At 32.8% G+C, this 20151-nt stretch overlaps 5 protein-coding genes across 5 annotated transcripts; 1 reads left to right on the forward strand and 4 right to left on the reverse strand. All coding sequences in view use genetic code 12, as the record gives it.

The window, feature by feature from the left end:
• Positions 1–1305: 1305 nt before the first annotated feature.
• CD36_12040 (vesicle-mediated transport, Rab-interacting protein, putative) lies at positions 1306–2314 on the reverse strand (the record flags this gene model as incomplete). Its single annotated transcript, XM_002417799.1, has 3 exons — positions 1306–2066; positions 2152–2188; positions 2279–2314. The coding sequence occupies 3 exons, from the start codon at positions 2312–2314 to the stop codon at positions 1306–1308; spliced, it is 834 nt and encodes a 277-aa protein (XP_002417844.1).
• Positions 2315–2535: 221 nt separating this feature from the next.
• Positions 2536–4074, reverse strand: CD36_12050 (high-affinity glucose transporter, putative; the record flags this gene model as incomplete). The annotated part of the gene is made up of 1 exon (XM_002417800.1): positions 2536–4074. One exon carries the CDS (start codon positions 4072–4074, stop codon positions 2536–2538), a length of 1539 nt encoding a protein of 512 aa, XP_002417845.1.
• Positions 4075–4660: 586 nt separating this feature from the next.
• CD36_12060 (conserved hypothetical protein) lies at positions 4661–8632 on the forward strand (the record flags this gene model as incomplete). The annotated part of the gene is made up of 1 exon (XM_002417801.1): positions 4661–8632. One exon carries the CDS (start codon positions 4661–4663, stop codon positions 8630–8632), a length of 3972 nt encoding a protein of 1323 aa, XP_002417846.1.
• Positions 8633–8753: 121 nt separating this feature from the next.
• CD36_12070 (formin (bud-site selection/polarity protein), putative) lies at positions 8754–13961 on the reverse strand (the record flags this gene model as incomplete). Its single annotated transcript, XM_002417802.1, has 1 exon — positions 8754–13961. One exon carries the CDS (start codon positions 13959–13961, stop codon positions 8754–8756), a length of 5208 nt encoding a protein of 1735 aa, XP_002417847.1.
• A 2162-nt stretch (positions 13962–16123) lies between these two features.
• On the reverse strand, positions 16124–18307 carry CD36_12080 (GTPase activating protein, putative; the record flags this gene model as incomplete). Its single annotated transcript, XM_002417803.1, has 1 exon — positions 16124–18307. The coding sequence occupies one exon, from the start codon at positions 18305–18307 to the stop codon at positions 16124–16126; it is 2184 nt and encodes a 727-aa protein (XP_002417848.1).
• Positions 18308–20151: the final 1844 nt, after the last annotated feature.

Consider the following 20151-nt stretch of genomic DNA (forward strand, 5'->3'; position numbering starts at 1 on the left):
CTCTTTAACTGCGAACGCATTAATACAATGAATGGACAATAAAAACATTGATAATAACATTGTGCATACTGCAGAGAGACACAACCAATAGCAAGGAGATTGGAATATCAGCAATGGAATTAGAAAAAGTGGAGTATTTTAGCTTAAGCAGGATTGTTCTTTGTTGATTGTAGCAAATTCTTTACAACTCTATAGTTGTTTCTATTCTCTGATAGTGTAAATACAATTTTGTAAGGACAAGAGGAAAACAGTGTTTTTACGTTTGTAACATTATCGGAAAATCACGTTCCATAATGAGCTTTATTCTTAGTTTCGAGGAAGAAAGGAACTGAAATTATTTTTTGCAATGGAGTTATATAGCGGCATTACTCGCTTTTAGTAATATGAAAGAACTCGCCAATCGGAAAAACCTTGCGCGAATTCTTTCTCGTGGCTGTGAGCGACTAACGGAGTTTAAACGCTCAAATGGAACTGAACCAAACTGCATGGTATATGCAGGAAAACGGCTCGCCTCCCCTTCAATCCATTAATCCGAGTCATACAATTATGAGTAATTTTTTTTTTTTTGGGCTAAAGAAAAAGTTTTTTCATTTTAATTTTCAATGGATATACATTTGAAGAATATAAATAACCATTTGAATTTCCAATTTATCTTGTATTTTTTTTTTTTTTTTTCAATTCAATTTATCAATTACTGATTATCATACTTGTTTGATTCACATATAACTATTCTACTTTAACAATACCTAAATAAAATGTCTGCTACCATTTCACAACCACAACAACAACCAATTAAATTGACTGCTGCTCAAAAAGAACAACAAATAATGCAAGAAATTAGAAATAATGCTATCAAATACGAAAATAAATTTGAAGGTTCATTCTTGGGTGAAATCTTTGGATTTGCCATTAGAAAATAGGTGTCGTTGGTTTCCGTTGATTATAAAAATTCTTTTTTTTTTTTTGCTTGGGTTTATTTGTATTTGGTTTAAAATTATAGAATAAGAAAATTCGTTCAATAAATTAATATTAATATCTTATGAAGTTATGAGTTCTGTTTAGTTTATAGATATTTATCAATAAAATATTTATATTAGTATAAAATCTATTGATCAGGGGGGGGGGGGGTTTGTGGCTGGCATACACAATTTTCATTTTTGGTAATCATCGTGTGGTTGTAGAATAATCATAAAACATCCATTTCACACCTACAAAGCATTTGAATTGAATAAGACTTTAATATTTACTAGTGATATCCCCTATAAGTTGTTATAAAAAATTAAGTCAGTATATATTTCACTATCTTTACGAGAAAAAACTAATCTTAACAACTATGGTAAATAATAAATGAATCACCGCCAACAAACCAAGTATAATATAATACAATTTACCTGATTCATTAAGAATCAAGCAATTCTTCTTCACTATAGGGCTGATTTTATTCAAATTACTGAATCCAGTAATAGCACCGAAAACTCCAACAAAGATCCATTTCAAAATATCACTATTTATGAAAACTATGAGTAAATTGATAATGGTTATTGGCACCCACAATACATTGGTATATCCATATATCGAAATGGTTTTCACTAAATCTATAGGATGAGGAAATTTATTATAATATGTCGTTATGGCCCATAACAAAAATGGAACAATAAAATTATACCCATAAAACAAAGATATCGATTTGATTAATAAACTAAAATCATAAGAGTATGGTTTGGAAGTATCATCACCACGTAGCCATTGATTCAAAAGATTTGACCCAGTTGAACTAACAAACATGAGAAAAATCAATGTTCCCGTAATCCAAACAAATCCATATAATTCATGTGGGTATTGTCTTTGATCATCTCCTTCATTGGCTTGCGAGAGTGGATTTAACGCCTTTTGCAATTTAACATAAAATACATCACTATCTAAATCAAAAAACGAACGATAAAAATTTATTTGAAATATATGTGATTTAGTAGATTGTTGAGCATTAGTTGATGATTGAGGTTGTAATGGTTGTTGCTGCTGGCTTGTAGAGGACTCTAAAGCGTTCGTCGATTCTATTGGTGCTTCTATCAATTATGTTAGTAAAAAAAATTCATTTAGATTCTAAAATAAAAATGCACTCTCTTAGCCTCGGCGTTGAAGGATACATACCATCTGGTTGAATGTAATCGTCACCTAATAAATCACCCTAAAATGAAATCATGTTAGTACTCTATCTATCTTAGTTCATTTGTTACTTTGTCCTCGCAATTGGATAAGATACTTGTTGAAAACATACTTGAGAGTCCTTTAGTTTGGTATATGGTTGAGACATATCAAGCTGGTGTTGTTGTACTTAAAGTGAATAAACACAGTGTTTGTATTTTTTCCTCCTCCTTTTGGATTCAACATTTTTGACTTTCTACAATTTCAATAAAACTTGTAAAAAGTGCACGCCAAACACCACTTAAACAATAAAGAGTTGCAATTTATCATTTTTTAAACATTAGCACAGTCTAGCTATATTACAAAAGCTTTACATATATTCCATACATTTCACAATCGGTTATAAGCATCAACTAAATTTTTCTTCATCATAACATTGACATTAGAAACATTTGCTGGTTGCTGATTCAATTTCTCATTATTAAGAAAACTCTCCATGCTACCATATGGGGTTTCCCATGGATTTATAATTGGTTTACTAATATTGCTTTCTTTAACACTTTTTTTAGTGGAATTGAAGGGCTTACCTTTGATGTCAAAATCCCTGATATTTTTGCTTCCCGTTGAGCTGACATAATTAGACAATGAGCTTTCATCATAAAATTTCAAGTTAGCTGGTTGTCCAGATAGGGTTTTGTCATCACTAAGGTCACATTGACTATCCTTCATAATAAACTCAGGATCAAATTCAAATTTACCCTTTGTTTCTTCTAATTGTGTTGTGAAAAACAATCCACCTAAACATATGAATGAAATAATTAAAAACAACCAACCATTAAGTTCCTCCATCAAAAAGGAAAAAGACAAAGAAGTACATGTTTCAAATAACCAGTGCAAACTCATAATCACAACCCAGCCTTTTATTCTTGAACTGGTTGAAAAGGTTTCTATAATGTACAACCAACACGTTGGCACTAGCATTGAATAATACACAACATCTAGAAACACTGTCAATGCTAATACCACAGATGCTTTTTCTTGGTAGAAAACAACCTTCATAGCCCAGTCCAAATTTGACTGCTCACTTTTTGGAATAGGTACAGAAAACCCAAGAAATAAAATCATATAACTGATAATCACAATCGTTGTCAAAAACATACCAAAAACAAGCACGTCTTTTCTTCTCATCATATCAATTATTAAAATTGGTGCTGTTGCAAACAAAACTCGCATCAATAACTGGAAAATCGTAACTGTTTTCAAACTTTCACCCATGATTTGGCACGACTGACAAATGTAATCCAAACTTTCCAAAATCTTGCTAATAGAAGTAAAATCAACGAAAAACAACAACAAAATACCTCTGCACACCTCCTTGATATATTTTTTCCCAAATAATCCATTGATTGAACAACTTTTGATACATACACCTGTTGAATACTTTTTAATCACATAATGTTTATCACCCAATCTTATTCTATCCTCTTTTGTTTTTCGACGTTTTAAGACAGAAGAGTTTTTAACTTCTATCAGTTCTAAAACATCAGCGGCAGAAGTCCATTCGCAATTTACTGCCAACCACTTGGGTGACTCCGGTATAAATGCGATAAATGTAGCAGCGAAAACAAGCGGGATCACTTCAATAGCCCAAAACAATCGAGAGTATTTCGATTCATTAAGGAATCTCTCTGATATTAATCGGACAACATAAATAAACAAATTCCCCAATGCACAACTAAATATAAATATCGATAAAATCCTACCTCTATTTTGCACAGGAATAATTTCGTACTGATATATGGGAATGGTAACAAATGCCATTCCAATTGCAACACCGTTAATGATTTTACCAATGATCAACATAGTTATAGTGTCCAGAATGAAAGCAAAAATTATACCTATAATCCAGATAACTGATAAGCTCTCCATTGATCTAATAAATCCAAAATGCTCTGATATTTCACCACCAATTACACTTCCGGCTATCAACAACAAAAAGCACAAAAAAAATATGTTAGAATCACCAATAAGGGATTTACAAAAATATACATATTCTTAGTAGTATTAATAATTACCTATTGCACCCAAATAGTTGGTTGATTTTATTAGATTAATATCAAATTTGGTGGGTTCACGATACAATGTTGCAAATAAATTCGTTTGACGAACACTCAAGTATGAATACAATTCCATCCCCGATACAAAACTAAACAATGATATGACCAATCCAATAGCATAATAGTTGTATAATTTCTTGATTTTTTTAACACCTTTCATGATTGTATGGAAGTTGGTTATGTTAAGTAAAGATGAAAGAAGAATAATATCAAAAATTAAAAAGTTCACACACTTCAAGGAAAATGATTAGCGCGCTATCAGTACGTTCCAGAATGATTTCCAAAAAGAAAAATTATCAACGGCATTTTTTGAACCGATATCAACAACAATACTATTGATTGCTTGTTAAAAGCTAACACATTTATTTTTGAAGAGTACTTTGTTAGTCTCTTAAACCATGGAGACAGATAAAATGGACATTGAACATGAAAAGTACCAATTTATATCCCTAGATCAGTACAACAATAACCCCGAAAAAGAAGTCAAGAAAGTTTTAGTTAAACAAACCCTACTACATTCACCAGTAATCACTAATATAATAACTGACTTTAAAGTTCGAATTAATAAACCATTTAGAGGGGTATCAAGTGAATTATTTAATGATGAAGAATTTCAGACCCTTATCCCTCAGGAAGAAGATTCCCAATTGGATGCCTTTGGTGATAGTGACGATGATGATGACGAATTGCTATTTGGGGTGTCTAACGATACCACTTTCACGATACCAGAAGCTTCGCAACAAATAGCACCACAGTTTAAAACAATTGAAGTAATTGTTAAACACACATCCATTGTCATCGATGGGATAGAGTTTTCTACAAAGTCAACTATTAGATCATCATGTGTTGTGAAATCAAGTACCAATGAGGACGAGCATCATTTATTCATCTCATTAAAATCAGGTTTCTTACTCCTTATACGATTGTATTATGTGCCCCGATACTATAAAGACAACAGCTATGAGTTTCAATCCAACCATAGTATAGGCAACGATGAAGGGAATTCCATTTTTAAACCATTTGTAATACAGTGGTGGGATACAGGAAGCGATCAACCTACTCCAGGATTGGAATCATGTGGATCTTTGCTTAGGTCATCACCGTCGGGACTTTCGACAGTAGCGTTTTCCAGCTCACGATCATTCAGATTATACATGACTCAAAGTTCTACTGGCGGCACCACTGTATTGAGAAATCACATTAATATCCCAATGGACGGGTTCCTCATTGAAGCTTGCTTTATAGAGCCAAATGCCACAGTACAAACAGACATGTTATTTACTTTGATATTTACCGAGACTAGACGATTGACTATAAACTTGTTTTTATGGTCTAATGTTGAAGGAGTATGGCAAGGATTTTCTCGAGAAGTGCTACCGTTAGAGAACGATACCGAAATACCGGTGTTTGTTGCACCTCTTACCAACAATTGCTCTTTTTTATTTGTTTCGCCAACAAAATTAACCATTGTTACTATTCATGACATTATATCTGCAAGTTATGAATTCAAAACAATCGAGGCACCTTGGCAAAAGTCCTTCCCAACAACCTACCATATTCCTAAGGAAAACACCACCCCATTAGAGATTGCCAAATTTGATGAAGTTTTAATATCTACCGATACAGGGGCCATATATTCCATTCAAATCATTGACAATTCATTTGGCAAATGTGATCCCATAATACGTGTTGCAGATAGTATCTCCCATTTTGTTTTAGAGAAAAGAAAAGAAAACTATAGAATGATATATGCAAGTACTGGTGGTTCGAGCAAAGATATTTTAATACCTGGCTTGTTTTCAAGTGAAATTTTAGCTGACATTAGCAACATGTCAAAAATCCCTTACACTAATGCCAGACTACTAAATGATTTCAAAACTTGGGCTCCATTAGTAGACATTTCAGTAATTGATTCAAAGCAAATAAAAGATTCAAAACTACCGTTAAGAAACGAAATTTGGGGTGTGGGTGGTATTGGAAGAAAAAGCAAATTGAGTCAATTTCGATTTGGATACACTGCCACTAAGAAAAGCAATACTTATGAGAAACTTCGTAAGGCTATTGGCTTATGGAAATTACTGGTCAATGTTTCCATTTACTTGTTGTGTTCATTACCATTTGAGACAATATTATTGGAAGTCCAAGCAAGTGCCAAAGATGCTTTTGTGGAAATATCAGATGCATATTTGATAACTGACAATCTGACACTATATTCAACGGTGATACTGGATGGTATGATTATTCAAATTACTAGCAATTCAATCACTTTGTCTGATTTGGTTTACCAGAAAATAACTCAATTTGTTGAATTTTCAATTGTTTTCTCCGAAGTGATTCAAAACTTTTTAATATTAATAGTTGAAGACACGGACAATCAACTCAAGGTTAAAATTTATCGGATAGTTTTCTTGGAAGTGTCACCATCTCTAGAAGGAGACACAGATGATGATATTTCTAAATACTTTGAGTTTGCTGGGGAACAAGTATTGGATTTTCAACCATCCATGCTTAAAGCTTGTACAGTCAAAGATGAAGAATTAAAAATTGGTATAGGTGGATTTGATGGTAGCCTACATTTTATATCATTTAAAGAAGGAAATTTTACCAGTTTGAAAACTTATGATTTGATACAGTTTTCAAAATACAATCATGATGAAATTACTGATCTTGGGTTCATCATTCCACACGACATGATTGTCAATGATAATGAAATCATTGTTGGCACACGAGAAGGTTATTATCTACAATTTGATATAGTGAATGGTTCTAACAATCACTTGCAATGCAAGCAATTTCTCAGAATTGGGTCGACTAGTGTCAAATTATGTCCTGCATCTGACGTGAAATTACTACTTGTTTACAGTGATCAATTATGGTTACTAAATCAATATGAATCAGAATATCCAACTCGAGTTTATTTTGATGATAATTTTGAACGTTCGATAGTACAATCAGTGGAAATTGACAATAGAAACGACAACAGCAAATGGAAGAGTTTAGCATTGATAAGAGATAATGGACTAGTGTTGGTTGATGTGTCCACCTTTTGTCAACCCAGTATTAGACAATTGTCTATGCCTGATAATGCCAAAAAACTTATTTATATACCGCATATTTCTACATTTTTGGTGTTATACCATTCCAATTATGCCAATGGCAGAATCAAATGTGTTGATAAAAAGTCAATCAAGGTTATCACGCACAAAGAAACAAACATCAAATTTCGTGTGACTAATAATAATATGAATGGAGATGACAATGAAACATATATATTTCTGGATGATGAAATACCTATTTCAGTTTGTATCTGGGAAGTGCAAAGAAACGGATCGAAAAAACCAATAACCACTAAAAAAATCTTGATAGGATGTGAAAAGAGATTGTCTGACAATAGTTGTAAAATAACTGGGATGGTAAAAGTGTTGGATTTGAAAAAGACTCGAAGTAGTAGTCATGAACACAATCATAATAATACTGATGATAATTTTTCTGGGATTTTAATAACAGAATTGACTTCTTTTGATCATGATTTGCCAGTAACAAACATTTTACAATTTAATCAAAATATTATATTTACTAGTGAGGGGAATCTTTATTCTACAAGCTATAATGAATTGGAAAAACGATTTACTCCAGTTAAATTATTTCAAACCTTACCTAGTCGGATTGTATCTCTCTATGTGTCATCATCACCACGAAGGAACACTTTATTGGTATCCACCAGCAATGATTCAATTTATCAATTCATTGAAACTGGACCTGGGATTATCACATACATGAATGAAGATCCTCAACCAAAGAGTTTTATTAACCAAATTAACTATCAATCACAAATTTTTGCTGGTGACAAAATTCGTTCAAACATAACTATTATTGATATGAATGATGACAAAACTAGTGGTTCATTTTATTGGGATAGGAAAAATGTACAAATTTCTGGTATTGCAAGAGTATATTCTACAAAATTGAATAATAATTGGGTACAGACGTTGAATCCAAGTATTAACAACAATAACGACAACACCATTAATGATGTTGGAGAAAATTATGAAGAGAGTGACGTTAATTACAACGAGGATGATGAAGATAATTGTGTTGTTGGAATAAGTGTAAATGGAGAAATCATTGCATTAAGGTCAATTTCGCAGGATTCAAATGAGATCAAATCAATTACTAAGAAATTAGGAATGACATTGGAGAAACAGATTGCTACATTGAATCGTCCATTTATTAATAAAATCAGTGGTACAGGTTTACTTTCACTAAATAAACCGAAATTTGATTACGTTACCAATAATCGTTTTGAAGAATTAGTTGACTATGATTTGGAGGAATTATCTACTATACATAGTTCTGTTGTTAACTTGTAAACTCATATGTATAATATGTAATTACAACTTTTTTTTGTACAGATATGATAATAATTAATAGCTATATTTCATTTAAATACATATTACAAAAGAAAAAGAAAAAGAAGAAGAAGAATCAATTCTATTCACTATTGTTATTCTTATCCACGTCATCAAGATCTATTTGAACACTTTTCTTTTTCAATCTTGCTTGTCGATATCTTTGAGCATCAGAGAGTTTGCTAGACGATTCATCAGCACCACGAAGTTCTTGTAATAAATTCTTGGCTCTGGAACCCACATCTGGATTCTCTGAATCTTCTCCATTGCTGGAATCTGCAACTGCTGTTTCTGTTGGTTTGTCATCTCCTATTCTTTCTTCTTTTATCGTGCTAGAATCGTGAAATTGTTCATCCAAGGGAGAACCACGGGTATCATCTTTGTTATCAACTCCACTGTCAGATTCACTATTTCTTGTAGGTGAAACATTAGTTGGAGAACCAACAGATGCTGTCGTTCTTTTACGTTGACTTTCCAATATTTGTTTCCTCATTAATGCTTTCTTTCGTGCTGAAGCAGATTCACCTTTAGTTGGTGCAGCTGCTTTCAACCTTTGTAACAATGAATCCATAACACCACCATCACCTTCACCATTTTCGCCGTCTTGATCCAGAGTATTGCTATCTCCATTGTTTGAACTTTTAGGTTTCTCTAGTAATTTCTTTCGTTGTTCATAAACACGTAATTCTTCTTCACGTTTTATGTTTTCTGCTTGTACTCGTTTAAAATCTTTCATAAAATCAGTGAATTTGGATATAAACGAATTCTTAACAAATTGATCAGTTGGATCCTCACCAAAATACTTCATTAAATCGTCAAATTCTTTCATTGTGTAATTTGCTTGATCCAACAACAATTCAGCCTTTCTTTTAGCTCTTGGCAAAGCAGGCAATACGGCTTTTAATACCCGATCCAGCGGATGAAACTTAGAAACGTCACTAAGATTACCAATATCTATTGAGCTTTGAACATTCTTTATTGCCCGAGCATATTCTTTACAATCATTATTAATGTTTTCAATGGAAAATTTAGTGATTTCATTACAACAAGTCAATTCATTTATGAATTCCAAAAACTCAGGGTATTGGGTTCTAATAACTTTCTCAACATAATGTAAGAAAGTCATACTATTTTTCTCGTCTTTCATAAAACTCAATCTTTGTAAAGAACTCAATTTAAACCCATGAGCTTGCTTGGCCGAATCATTCATATAATTACCAACAGCCAAAATAATTTCAAACACACCCTTTAAATGTTTTGAATTCTTAATGCTGTCCACGGCATCATCAATCAATCGTAATTTCTTAACATACTCGTCATAATCCTTGTCGTAATTAACAACAACGTTCAAAGCTCTAGTTCTTGATTTCCAGTAATGTTGCAAATTATACATCAATTCCAAATAGATTCTATCAGGTCTCTGTAATTCATTTGGATCTTTTTCTGGTTTTGAAATCACTTCCGACTTATAGTCAGTTGAATATGGCTCAAAGTTTCTTGCTAATGTATTAGTTATCTCCACAATATCTTCCTTCCCAAAGAAATCTAATACTGCAGGATTTGTCAAAACATCTTTATCACAACGTAATACTTTCATAACAAATTCCTCATCAGATAACGAGTTAAATGCATGTAAATTAATACTAAACTGTTGTGAAATGTCACGAGCTAAAAATGTCACTTTATCAAGATCCTCTTTTTTCTTTGTTGCTAATTTCTTAGCTTCTTTTGCGGCAAATATAAGTTCTATTTCATCAAAAATACCTTTCGACATCAAATCGTCCACAAGAGTGTGGGTGTTTGGATCATTCCAAAATGAATTACCAACTTGACTATGATCGATTTTTTCCCAGTGCAATTGTTTCAACTTTTTCTTTGGCCTTGGAATCTTGTCAAATGCTGAACCGGAAGATTTTGATACAGTGGATGGTACAGATCGGCTCAGCGGGCCACTTGGAGGAGGTGGCAATGGTGGAGCAGGGGGTATCACAGATCCGCCTCCATTCAAAAATGCTGGAGGAGGTGGTGGCGGTGGCGGTGGAGGTGGTGGTGGAGGTGCAGAAGTAGTGTCTCCACCTAAGATTGGTGGTAATGGAGGTGGAGGTGGAGGTGGAGGAGGCGGAGGAGGCGGAGGAGCCAGTGACAGAATATTAGAATTTCCTGATTCGGGAGATTTAGTAGCATTATTAGAAACTGGTGAGGATAATACTGTATCTTTTTCAGACAAACCACCTGCAGAAGATTGTTTATCATTCTGTGATACATTTTCAGGAGTCCTCACTAATGGCCCACCAAATTGATTGGTATCATTTGAATTTTGTATTGGTTCAGCTTTACCAACTTTCAAGCTCAATTCTTGAAGGAACTTTGGATCCATAGCATTCAAAGTGGTACTTCTGTGAGCCTTCTTTTGAGTTCGTGGCAGATTACTATTAACTAAATCAGGAGCATCGATCTTCACTTGACCCTTAACATATTTGTTTTCAATTCTTTCTAGGATATTATTACGTTTAGGTGATGGTGATTTTATTTTTTGAGCAGCTGCTAATTGTCTTCTTAATTCTTCTCTGATTTGTTCTGCTTCAGCTAAAACTTCCTTTGTTTTGTTCTTAATGGAATCATCAACAGTGTCTTCGCTTGAATTGAAATTGTATTCATCTTCAGGGTCTGATGATACAGAAAAGTCAATATTGAAATCCTTGAAATTGTTTTCCAATTCTTGAAGTCTTTCCATGGCAAGAAATTTCTGTTTGTTAAACATCGAACTACTATTGTATTTCATAATATCGTTGGATTCACTTTGCAAATTAGCTAATTTCTTTCTCAAATGATCAAGCCTAACCAAATCATCATTACGAACAGCCCTCTTTGGACCCGATGGAGCGGGCAAGGGAGGAACAACCACTTCTTCATCTTCTTCATCACCTTCGACTGACTCTAATTCTGTTTCAGTCTCTTGTAATGAATGTAATTCGTCCATTTCTGATTTTTCCGGGGATTCAGCATTATTATTTTCCTCTTCTGGGTCGGCGTAAGTTTCAAAGTCTGTCATTTCCAATTCTCTTGCCATATTCTCAATATCGCCCATTTGATCTCTCAATGCCCTTAATCTGGACAGAGGTTCGACATTAGTGCCTAATTGTCGATTATCCAATTTATACTCAGCACGTCGGCGATGTATTTGTTTTTTCAATCTGGCTGCCAATTCTTCATTAGATGTACTAATCAGGATAGTAGTTTTACCTCCATCTTTTTTCACGGCATTGGCACCTATTTCATTATTATTAAGCATTATTAACAATTCTCTCATTTCCAATTCCAGTTCCTGTTTTTCTTGCATGTATTTGGTTTTCATTTGTTCCAATTCCTCTTTCATATCTTCATTTATTCTTCGGAATCGAGAAATCACCATGTCACGCTCTTTAACGTCGTTCAATAAACTGTTGATATAACCATCAGCTCCCATAGATAACTGTCGAGACATATCATCACGGTCTGCAGTTGCTTCTTCAGCTATTCTTCGATATATCTTAACATCTTCTAATGCCTTGCGATACATGTCGTCAGTGCTCATATTTGAAATCAATTTATTGATGGCAACATTTATGGCTGTGTCTTCACTTGTGGTTCGAACTGATGAGATATTCTGAATCAATCCATCTAAAACACGTAAACTTCTATTCATTTCTTCTTGATTGCCTCTTTTCTCAGATTGATTTAAAAACAAGTGTTGGATTGCACTTAGGAAATAACCTTCGGCATCAGAATTCTTAACATTTTGCCAAAGTGATTGAACTAAATTGACTGGATCATTAAAATCAACTTCATTGTCTTCATTGATAAAATTGGCACTATATTTCAATTCTTCTTCATCATTATTAGCATCAATTTTATGTCTAGTGATCATATTATCCAATTCTTCATTACCCAATTCTTGAAACTTGTGTATTATACGATCTAAGCCTGCAGCTCTGAATTGGGCCCTTAGATGTATTCTCACTCTATAATCGGTGCCGTTGCCAACAATTACATTAATCAACAACATTGTTGCAATACAATATTCGACTAAATGGTTTTCCAATTGATTTCGGGTAGTAATAACGCTGCCTCGTGTTCCAGCATATGCCGATTTGAGTTCATCACTGGCGCCAACATCTGAGTTTCGGAATTTTCCTCGAGCATCAATTGTTTTTTCAACAATATTTAGCCACAATTCAAACCGTTTGAAATTATCTGCTTGTGGTGGCTTTCGTGTCAATTTCCGGGGACTATAATTATCGGGGCTATCAAATTCCATTCTTGATTTTTCATTTATTGAATCTAAAGCACGTAACACTTTATGGTATCTTCCACTATCATTGTTACCATTGTAAGAAATCATAAACGTCAAAGTGTCAGTTGCCAATTTTCGTGTGATAATCCTTGGTGATAATAATGATCCAGAAACAGCATTAACAAATACGTCTACATCGGTTTTGATTCTTTCTGCACCAAGACGCTGATTCATTAGACATTTAAGTGACTGTAAAACATTGACTTCTTTATCGAAAATATCATCTTCGATATCGGTAATATTGCAAGAAACCATTTCTTGTTGTAGTTTAGTTAAATAGACCAGTAATAATGTATCACCTTGACAATCATATACAAAGCGCCTAACCCAATCAATTGGTTCACTTCGTAGAGCCAACCATAATCCACTCAATTGATTGGTGCTCACTTGTTTGGACATTAACACCTTGGCGTATTCTTCTGGCAGAAAGATGTTTTGAGCTCTGGCATAACGTTGTTGTCTATCATATTCTGCTCTTGCATCTTGTTCAATCATCATCCATTTTCTGTCAATATCATAATTCAACATTTCTCTTGTTGCTTGTGGCGGTAAAGATTTAAAATTTAATTTTTCTAGTAATTCCCTAAACATTCGCTCGATTTCAAACGCGGAATTGGGACGTTCCAATTGGAAAGATTGCTTTATTGGGAATGCATTAGAATCATTAGTTTTAATCGGCCTTGATATAGAAATGTTTGTTGACTTTCTACTTAAAGAGGCACCTTTATCGTATGGACTAAGACTTGAAATACTATATGTGGATGCCTGTCTATGGGAACCATTATTGTGACCTTGGGCATACTGGTGATGTGGTTGAGAATGCAAGGATTGAACACTAGCCAGTCTTCTACTGTGAGATGAGTTTTGACTTGTTGATGATAATATACTAGCTGAGTCATTTGATGACATGTCTGAAACACTTTCGGTGTTGTGCTTGTCTTTATGCCGTCTCCTCATTCTTTTCCTTGTGTGGTTGTCAATCTTTTCTATCTTTAGTTTCGACAGTGATTTGAAGGGGGGGGGGTGATATGGTATTAAGTGTAACTATACTAACTTCTGATGATAGTAGATGGTTGGATGAAAGATGTTTGCTATAGAAACTGTTGACTTGTCGAAAAAAAAAAAAAAGAGACTTAAAGTTGGAAAGTCAAGTTTTTTGATTAAAGCGTTGTCTCAAAGTTGATTTTTTTTTTTTTTTTTTCCCACTCAATTTTTTTTTCTCACTTCACTTTCAAGTCAAATTCTTTTTTGTTCTTCTGAAGTGTTTGTGACAATTGATATCAAATAGTTTTAGTGTTGTTTTTTATTGCTGGGTATACTTTTAACTAAAGAAGATGATGATTAAACTTGAGAAAATAGTAAGACTAATGTATAAACTACAACGAGAAAGAAAGAAGGCAACTTGTATTTTACAAATAATCCTTACAAATTCTTTTTTTTTTTGGAATAGAGTTGGGAGATTATAGATTCCAACTATATCTGTTCAAGCATAATACTGTTGCTAATTAAGTAATAGTAAATGAGACTTTAAAAAAAAAAAAGCAAGTTGAGATTGAAACGGTCTTGAGACAAATCACAGAGAAGCATATACGTACATGTATATATTCATATCGATTGGACAACAACAATAGTTTGAATAATTGTGTAGAGAGAGTAGAAATGACAAGTATCACAAAACTCGTCTATGCAAGTTATAGTTTACCAATGCTTAGTGACTCTCTCTTTAGTTGTTGCTGCTTGCTAAAAATAAATAACACGTTAAAATATATAACAGAAAAAAAAAGGGCGTGTTTGAACTAAATTTTAATTCTACCTAGTCAAACGAGACAAACAAACTACTATAAGAACAAGACAATGGATCTCCTATTGGGGAATTATACGTTTAGGTAGAAAGATAAATATGAGATTATAGAATGATTTGGTGACAACTAATCTTTGGGAGTTATCGTTTTGGGTGGTGAAAACAAATTGCATAGAATACAACAGGGGAAGTTAGCCACAGTGCAACTTTCATATCGAACCAACAACAAAGTTTATACTAAACAAAATTGAAACAAACTTGAATTAAAAAAAAAAAAAAACGAAACCCTCTCTCTTACAAATCAATAGGTAATAACTTAAAACAATCTAGAAAAGAAGCGAACACTTGATCGTCTTAATATTAATAACTGTAATATGATTAAACTATGAACTTGGTCACAGACACACACACACACAGAGACACACACACACATACGTAGGAATTAACGATTTCAGTTTTACAAATATTTATACACTTGCTCAAAAATTGTTTAAAAGTTTGTTTGGCCCTTTATTGATTACATTGTCTCATATTTGAGTGAATTATTACCCTGTAATATTAAGGAACAATACTCCTATGGTGGCTTATATAATCCCCCAATTAAGTTGTTTTCTCTTTTTATCCCCTAAACAAAACAAAGAAGGAATTCTAATTATTTGCATTACTTATATTATTTATTACTTGTTACTTGTTACTTGCTAGAACTAGAAAACTATACCCGGTGATACCGCTTAATGCCAGCTTTTATTGTTCTTCTTAGTTTCTTTGTATTATGGAAAAAAAAAAAAAAAGAGACCGAATACAAAAGCCAAATAAACGAAAAGGATTAATAACCAGCAACAGTTCACTTTTGCCTTTTTTTTTTTTTTCTTCTATTTTTAATCAATCAAGATAGATCTATACCTAGGCAAAAGCTAAAGAGGTACTATCGTAGCTCTTTACACAAACTGTCATTGGTTAGTACCTTGTTAAAGTGTTGATTCTGTTACATAAAAACTGGTTTGCCTTATATATTATGTGATTACTGCATATAAACCAACAATGCACCAGAAATTCCGTCAAATTCAAATTACGCGTAGTGCATGGAAAAATTTCGTAAATGATTCATAATTAAACATCATCATTATCGGTGGTGACGATTTGGGGGATATTACCTGTTTTAATTTATTCTGATTTCTGTATTATATATAACGCAACTCAAATCACTATTCTGTATATTCTTAAAATTGTATATATCAAAATAAAAATAAGTACATTATATTATATTATATTATACCAGAAATTCTAATTGAAGGAGGGAGGGGGGGAGGGGGTAGAACTATTTCTCATCAAAATCAATATTCTCAGCTAGCATCTCTAAAGTTTGATCTAAATCTTTATTTAATTTATCCTTAAATTGTTTAGAATGAGCTCTCTTCAATGGAATTTTATGTTCTGTATGTGCATCTTCTATTTTACTGTCCTTATTGTTAGTATTTTTAGATCGCACTTGCTCGGGTTCCTGTAAAGATTTGGGTTCTGCTACTGTTTCTTGTTCTTGTCCATGGGTTTCATCAGATATAGCATCTTCAAATTTCTCTTCAGTCGATGCTGTTTCTGATTTAACCACTCCATCTCTTTCTACTTGCACTACTGTTTCATCCACAATAGAGTCTTTCCGTTGTTTATCTTGATTTGGTTGTCTTGGAGAACTAATACTACCGCTTAGCACTGATCTACCATCAACCAGTTGTCTAGGTGAATTGAAAGTTGACTGGCTACGTGCATCTTGTGGTTGTTGTTGAGTTTGCTTATTAGGTATCAAATAAGCAAATGCTTCATAATGAATCTCATCCAAATTGATCTCATTAATTTGATCAATAGTATCCCAAAATCCCAATTTACTCCAAAAAATCTTTGATCTTATTAATAAGATCATTATATATAACTTAATTAATTTACTCTCCTCTGTTCTTTCTAATTGAATATTATGAGTGGTGCTGTTTAACGATTCACCATTTGCTGCCGTGGTGGCAGACGAAGAAGATACGGAAGAAGTCGATGATGATGACGACGATGAAGAATATGTCCCATTTCTATTGGAGATAGTATTTGATCGTTTGAATTGTCCAAAACTACCAGGAACCACAACAAACTCATCAAAACAATCGTTTTGTTTCAATTTAAAAATATTGGATCTTATCAATCTAATTTTGGCAAAGAAATCACACAAGTTTCTTAACTTAATCAAACAATAATTACATAATGGATACGAAGCAATAACATGAGTATTTTCATGATTTCCTTGTTGGTCTTGATTGATCAGATTGTTATTGTTGCCATTGCTATTGCTATTGCTATTGGTAGCATTGCTTTCAAATAATTTCAAATGATACAATCGACAATGTTCCAAAGAATCGTTTCTTGCCTCGCCACAAAAAGTACATGGATCTTTAATAGCAACAGGTACTACACTACCCGTGGCACTGCTTCTATTACTAATACTTTCCGTATTGTCATTGTTATTGCTATAACCATTGTTGTTGCCCTTGTAAGTCAATTTAAATGTTTCATTTGATCCTTTGATTGGTTCAATAGAAACTTTGCCTTCAATCAATGATCCCCAAAAAGTTTTCCCCTTTTGCCATCTATTCAATAAAGTTGTAGTGGCAGGTAAAGAAGGAATATAATGAATACAATTTTCAATTTCACTTTGCCAAATACTCTTGAAAAATGGGATAGTTTTCAAATGAGATAAATCAAATTGGAAATCTGGTTTAATTAATTGATAAACAAACCCTTTGAAATCTATATTATAATTATTCAAATCAAATCTAATTGATGTGATTAATGGCGAGTATATTATTCTTTGTAATTGTTGTAAATTGTAAACTTGGGATTCTTCATCACCTAATGTACTTCGAGTATTATATTTCGATAACTTGCTTTCACTAATGTTGGTGTTGGTATGAATACTGTTGGTTTCATTGAAATCTGTCGAAGATTCAATCTTGGGTGTATTCGATTGCAGATAACTCTGGATCTTACTTTGTTCTTCAATTTTAATAAACATTTGTTTCAAATCCTGTAATTGTTCTTGTAGATCGTTAATGATGATATTTTTTTCATCCAATTCTTCATATAATTTCCTATTCTTTATTTTAAAGTTATGTGTCTCTCTAGATGCATTGCTAACCATAGTATTGGCTTCATCAAATAATGATGCCGTTAAATCTTCAACTTCACCTTGTAATTTAGTGTTTTGGGATTCTGCTTCTTGCTTTTTAGATAATGTTTCTTTATAATCGTCTTGTAATTTGATGTATTTGGGTAAAATGGTTTTTAGTTTAATATCACTTTGTTTCAATGCGTCATTCTTAAATTTAAGGGCAGAAACTTCTTTACGCAATTCTAATATTGTTTCTTCCAATTCAACTTGTTTGTTAACAGCTGTCACTAATCGTGTTGATAAACTGCCAACTTCTTCAGCCAATCTTTTATCATAATCAGCCTGTGATGTCATTCTTATATTGGTTTTTATAAATAACTGGATTAAATGAGACCAATTTAAAAACTTCTGAAAAAGATAAAAAAAAGTATTCTGAAAGAAAAAGGAAAGCTAGTAATAAGATTCCAAATCAATTATATAATAATCTGGCTATTTACTACTTTGCAAATCAGTTGATATATTTTTTTTTTTTCTCTTCTTTTCTTCGTTTCTTTTTTCTTTCGTTTTAGTGAACTTTGAATGACGGGTTTAGTAGTTGATGGATGTCTTTTAGAGCAAGTACTATTTTAAATTGCTTCTGTTGATAGTTTCTTTCTTTAGTTTTTTTTTTTTTTTTTGGGTTGTTTCGTTGTTGTTGTTGTTATTTTGTTCTTTTTTTTTTTATCTAAGTTAAGGGACACACACAATTGGGCAAGGTGGGATTAGCGAGTGTGTGATTCCGATCTTTAAGTATGGGGAGAAATCAATTTCATGGTCTCTCGTATAACACAATTTTTGCTTTGACAACAAATTATATTTGGCTTTTTGTTATGCCATACAATCAACTTTTACAAAAGGGGACTAGCGACTTTTCCTTTATAATTGATATAAATACTCAATGCCAGTATGTAATTTCTTGCCATACATCCTTTGTTAAACAATAATACAGAAAACAATCAAATCTGATATCCTCTTAATAGACATGTTATCACGTGACCGTTTGTCTTTTTTAGCCGCTTTTTATGTTTCCGCCATTTGTATTGCCGGAACGTAGTTTGTCTGGAAATGCCATGTCAGATCCATTCTTGTTGATGTATATTCTATCATTCATAAATTAATGTTTATATATCTTTTTTTATATAAATTCGTCTTGTTGTTGACCTAAAAATATTATTGTTATGTGTGATTAGTAATTCAGACGAAACACCTCATTCCTCTGGCGATGACAAAATTAAGATTTTTGTTGTTTTCACCAGTAGTCAGTGTCATGAGAAGATTTGAATACTTATATACTTTATTAATCATATGGATCAATCATCAACTACTTTGCTCCTAGAAAACCACAGGTACCATTTGCAACCCTAATAAAATCCACAGTAAATATTTTGTCGTGTCTGTGTTGAAAAATATAGACCGAATTATTTTCACCAATACAAAAAAGAGTGCTTAAAAATAAAAAATTTTCTTCTTCTCATTTCTCTTTCCTCTTTTTTTTTTTTTTGGTTTCTTTCTAATAACAACAACTCTTACAAAAGTGTTGTTTGAACTATCGTACTAGATTAATTGATTAGGATGTCTCATTCAATTTGAATGATGATAGGTATGTTTTAATTGAGGATTTACACAATATCTCGCCTACTGTTGAAGACTTTTTTTTTGGCAATGATTATTTGCATTTTTATTACCAATTGTTCCAACTGAATATCCCGGGTTGACAACCGCATTATCGTTAAGTTTCAGCCTTGTCTGAGCCATATTAAGTCTTCTTTTGAATGTATTTGAGTGGTGTTCTTTTATCTATTGTTACAACATGCTAACATATTTGTTAAGGTATGTTTTCAATTATTACCCATCATGGTTTTGATGATGTGATGTATTATTGTTTATCTTATTGAAATTATGAGAAAGAGGAAATACATTTTGTTTTCTAATGATGATTCACTCGACCGGGCGGACATAACTTTACCTTTATCGGTCCCTCTTTTTGTACAAATAAGAAAGAGGAGTCACGTTTCCTGTGTACATTTTTTATTTGGAAACGTTGATTGATGAGAGTTGATGATAGGTCGTTTCACTGAGATTTTTCAAAATATTTCTACCCCTTTTAATGCGATATGAGATAAACAAAATGTACATGTGTATTGTTTAGGAGGCGTTAT

This window comes from Candida dubliniensis, chromosome 1, assembly GCF_000026945.1.
Source record: "Candida dubliniensis CD36 chromosome 1, complete sequence".
NCBI lineage: Eukaryota > Fungi > Ascomycota > Pichiomycetes > Serinales > Debaryomycetaceae > Candida > Candida dubliniensis.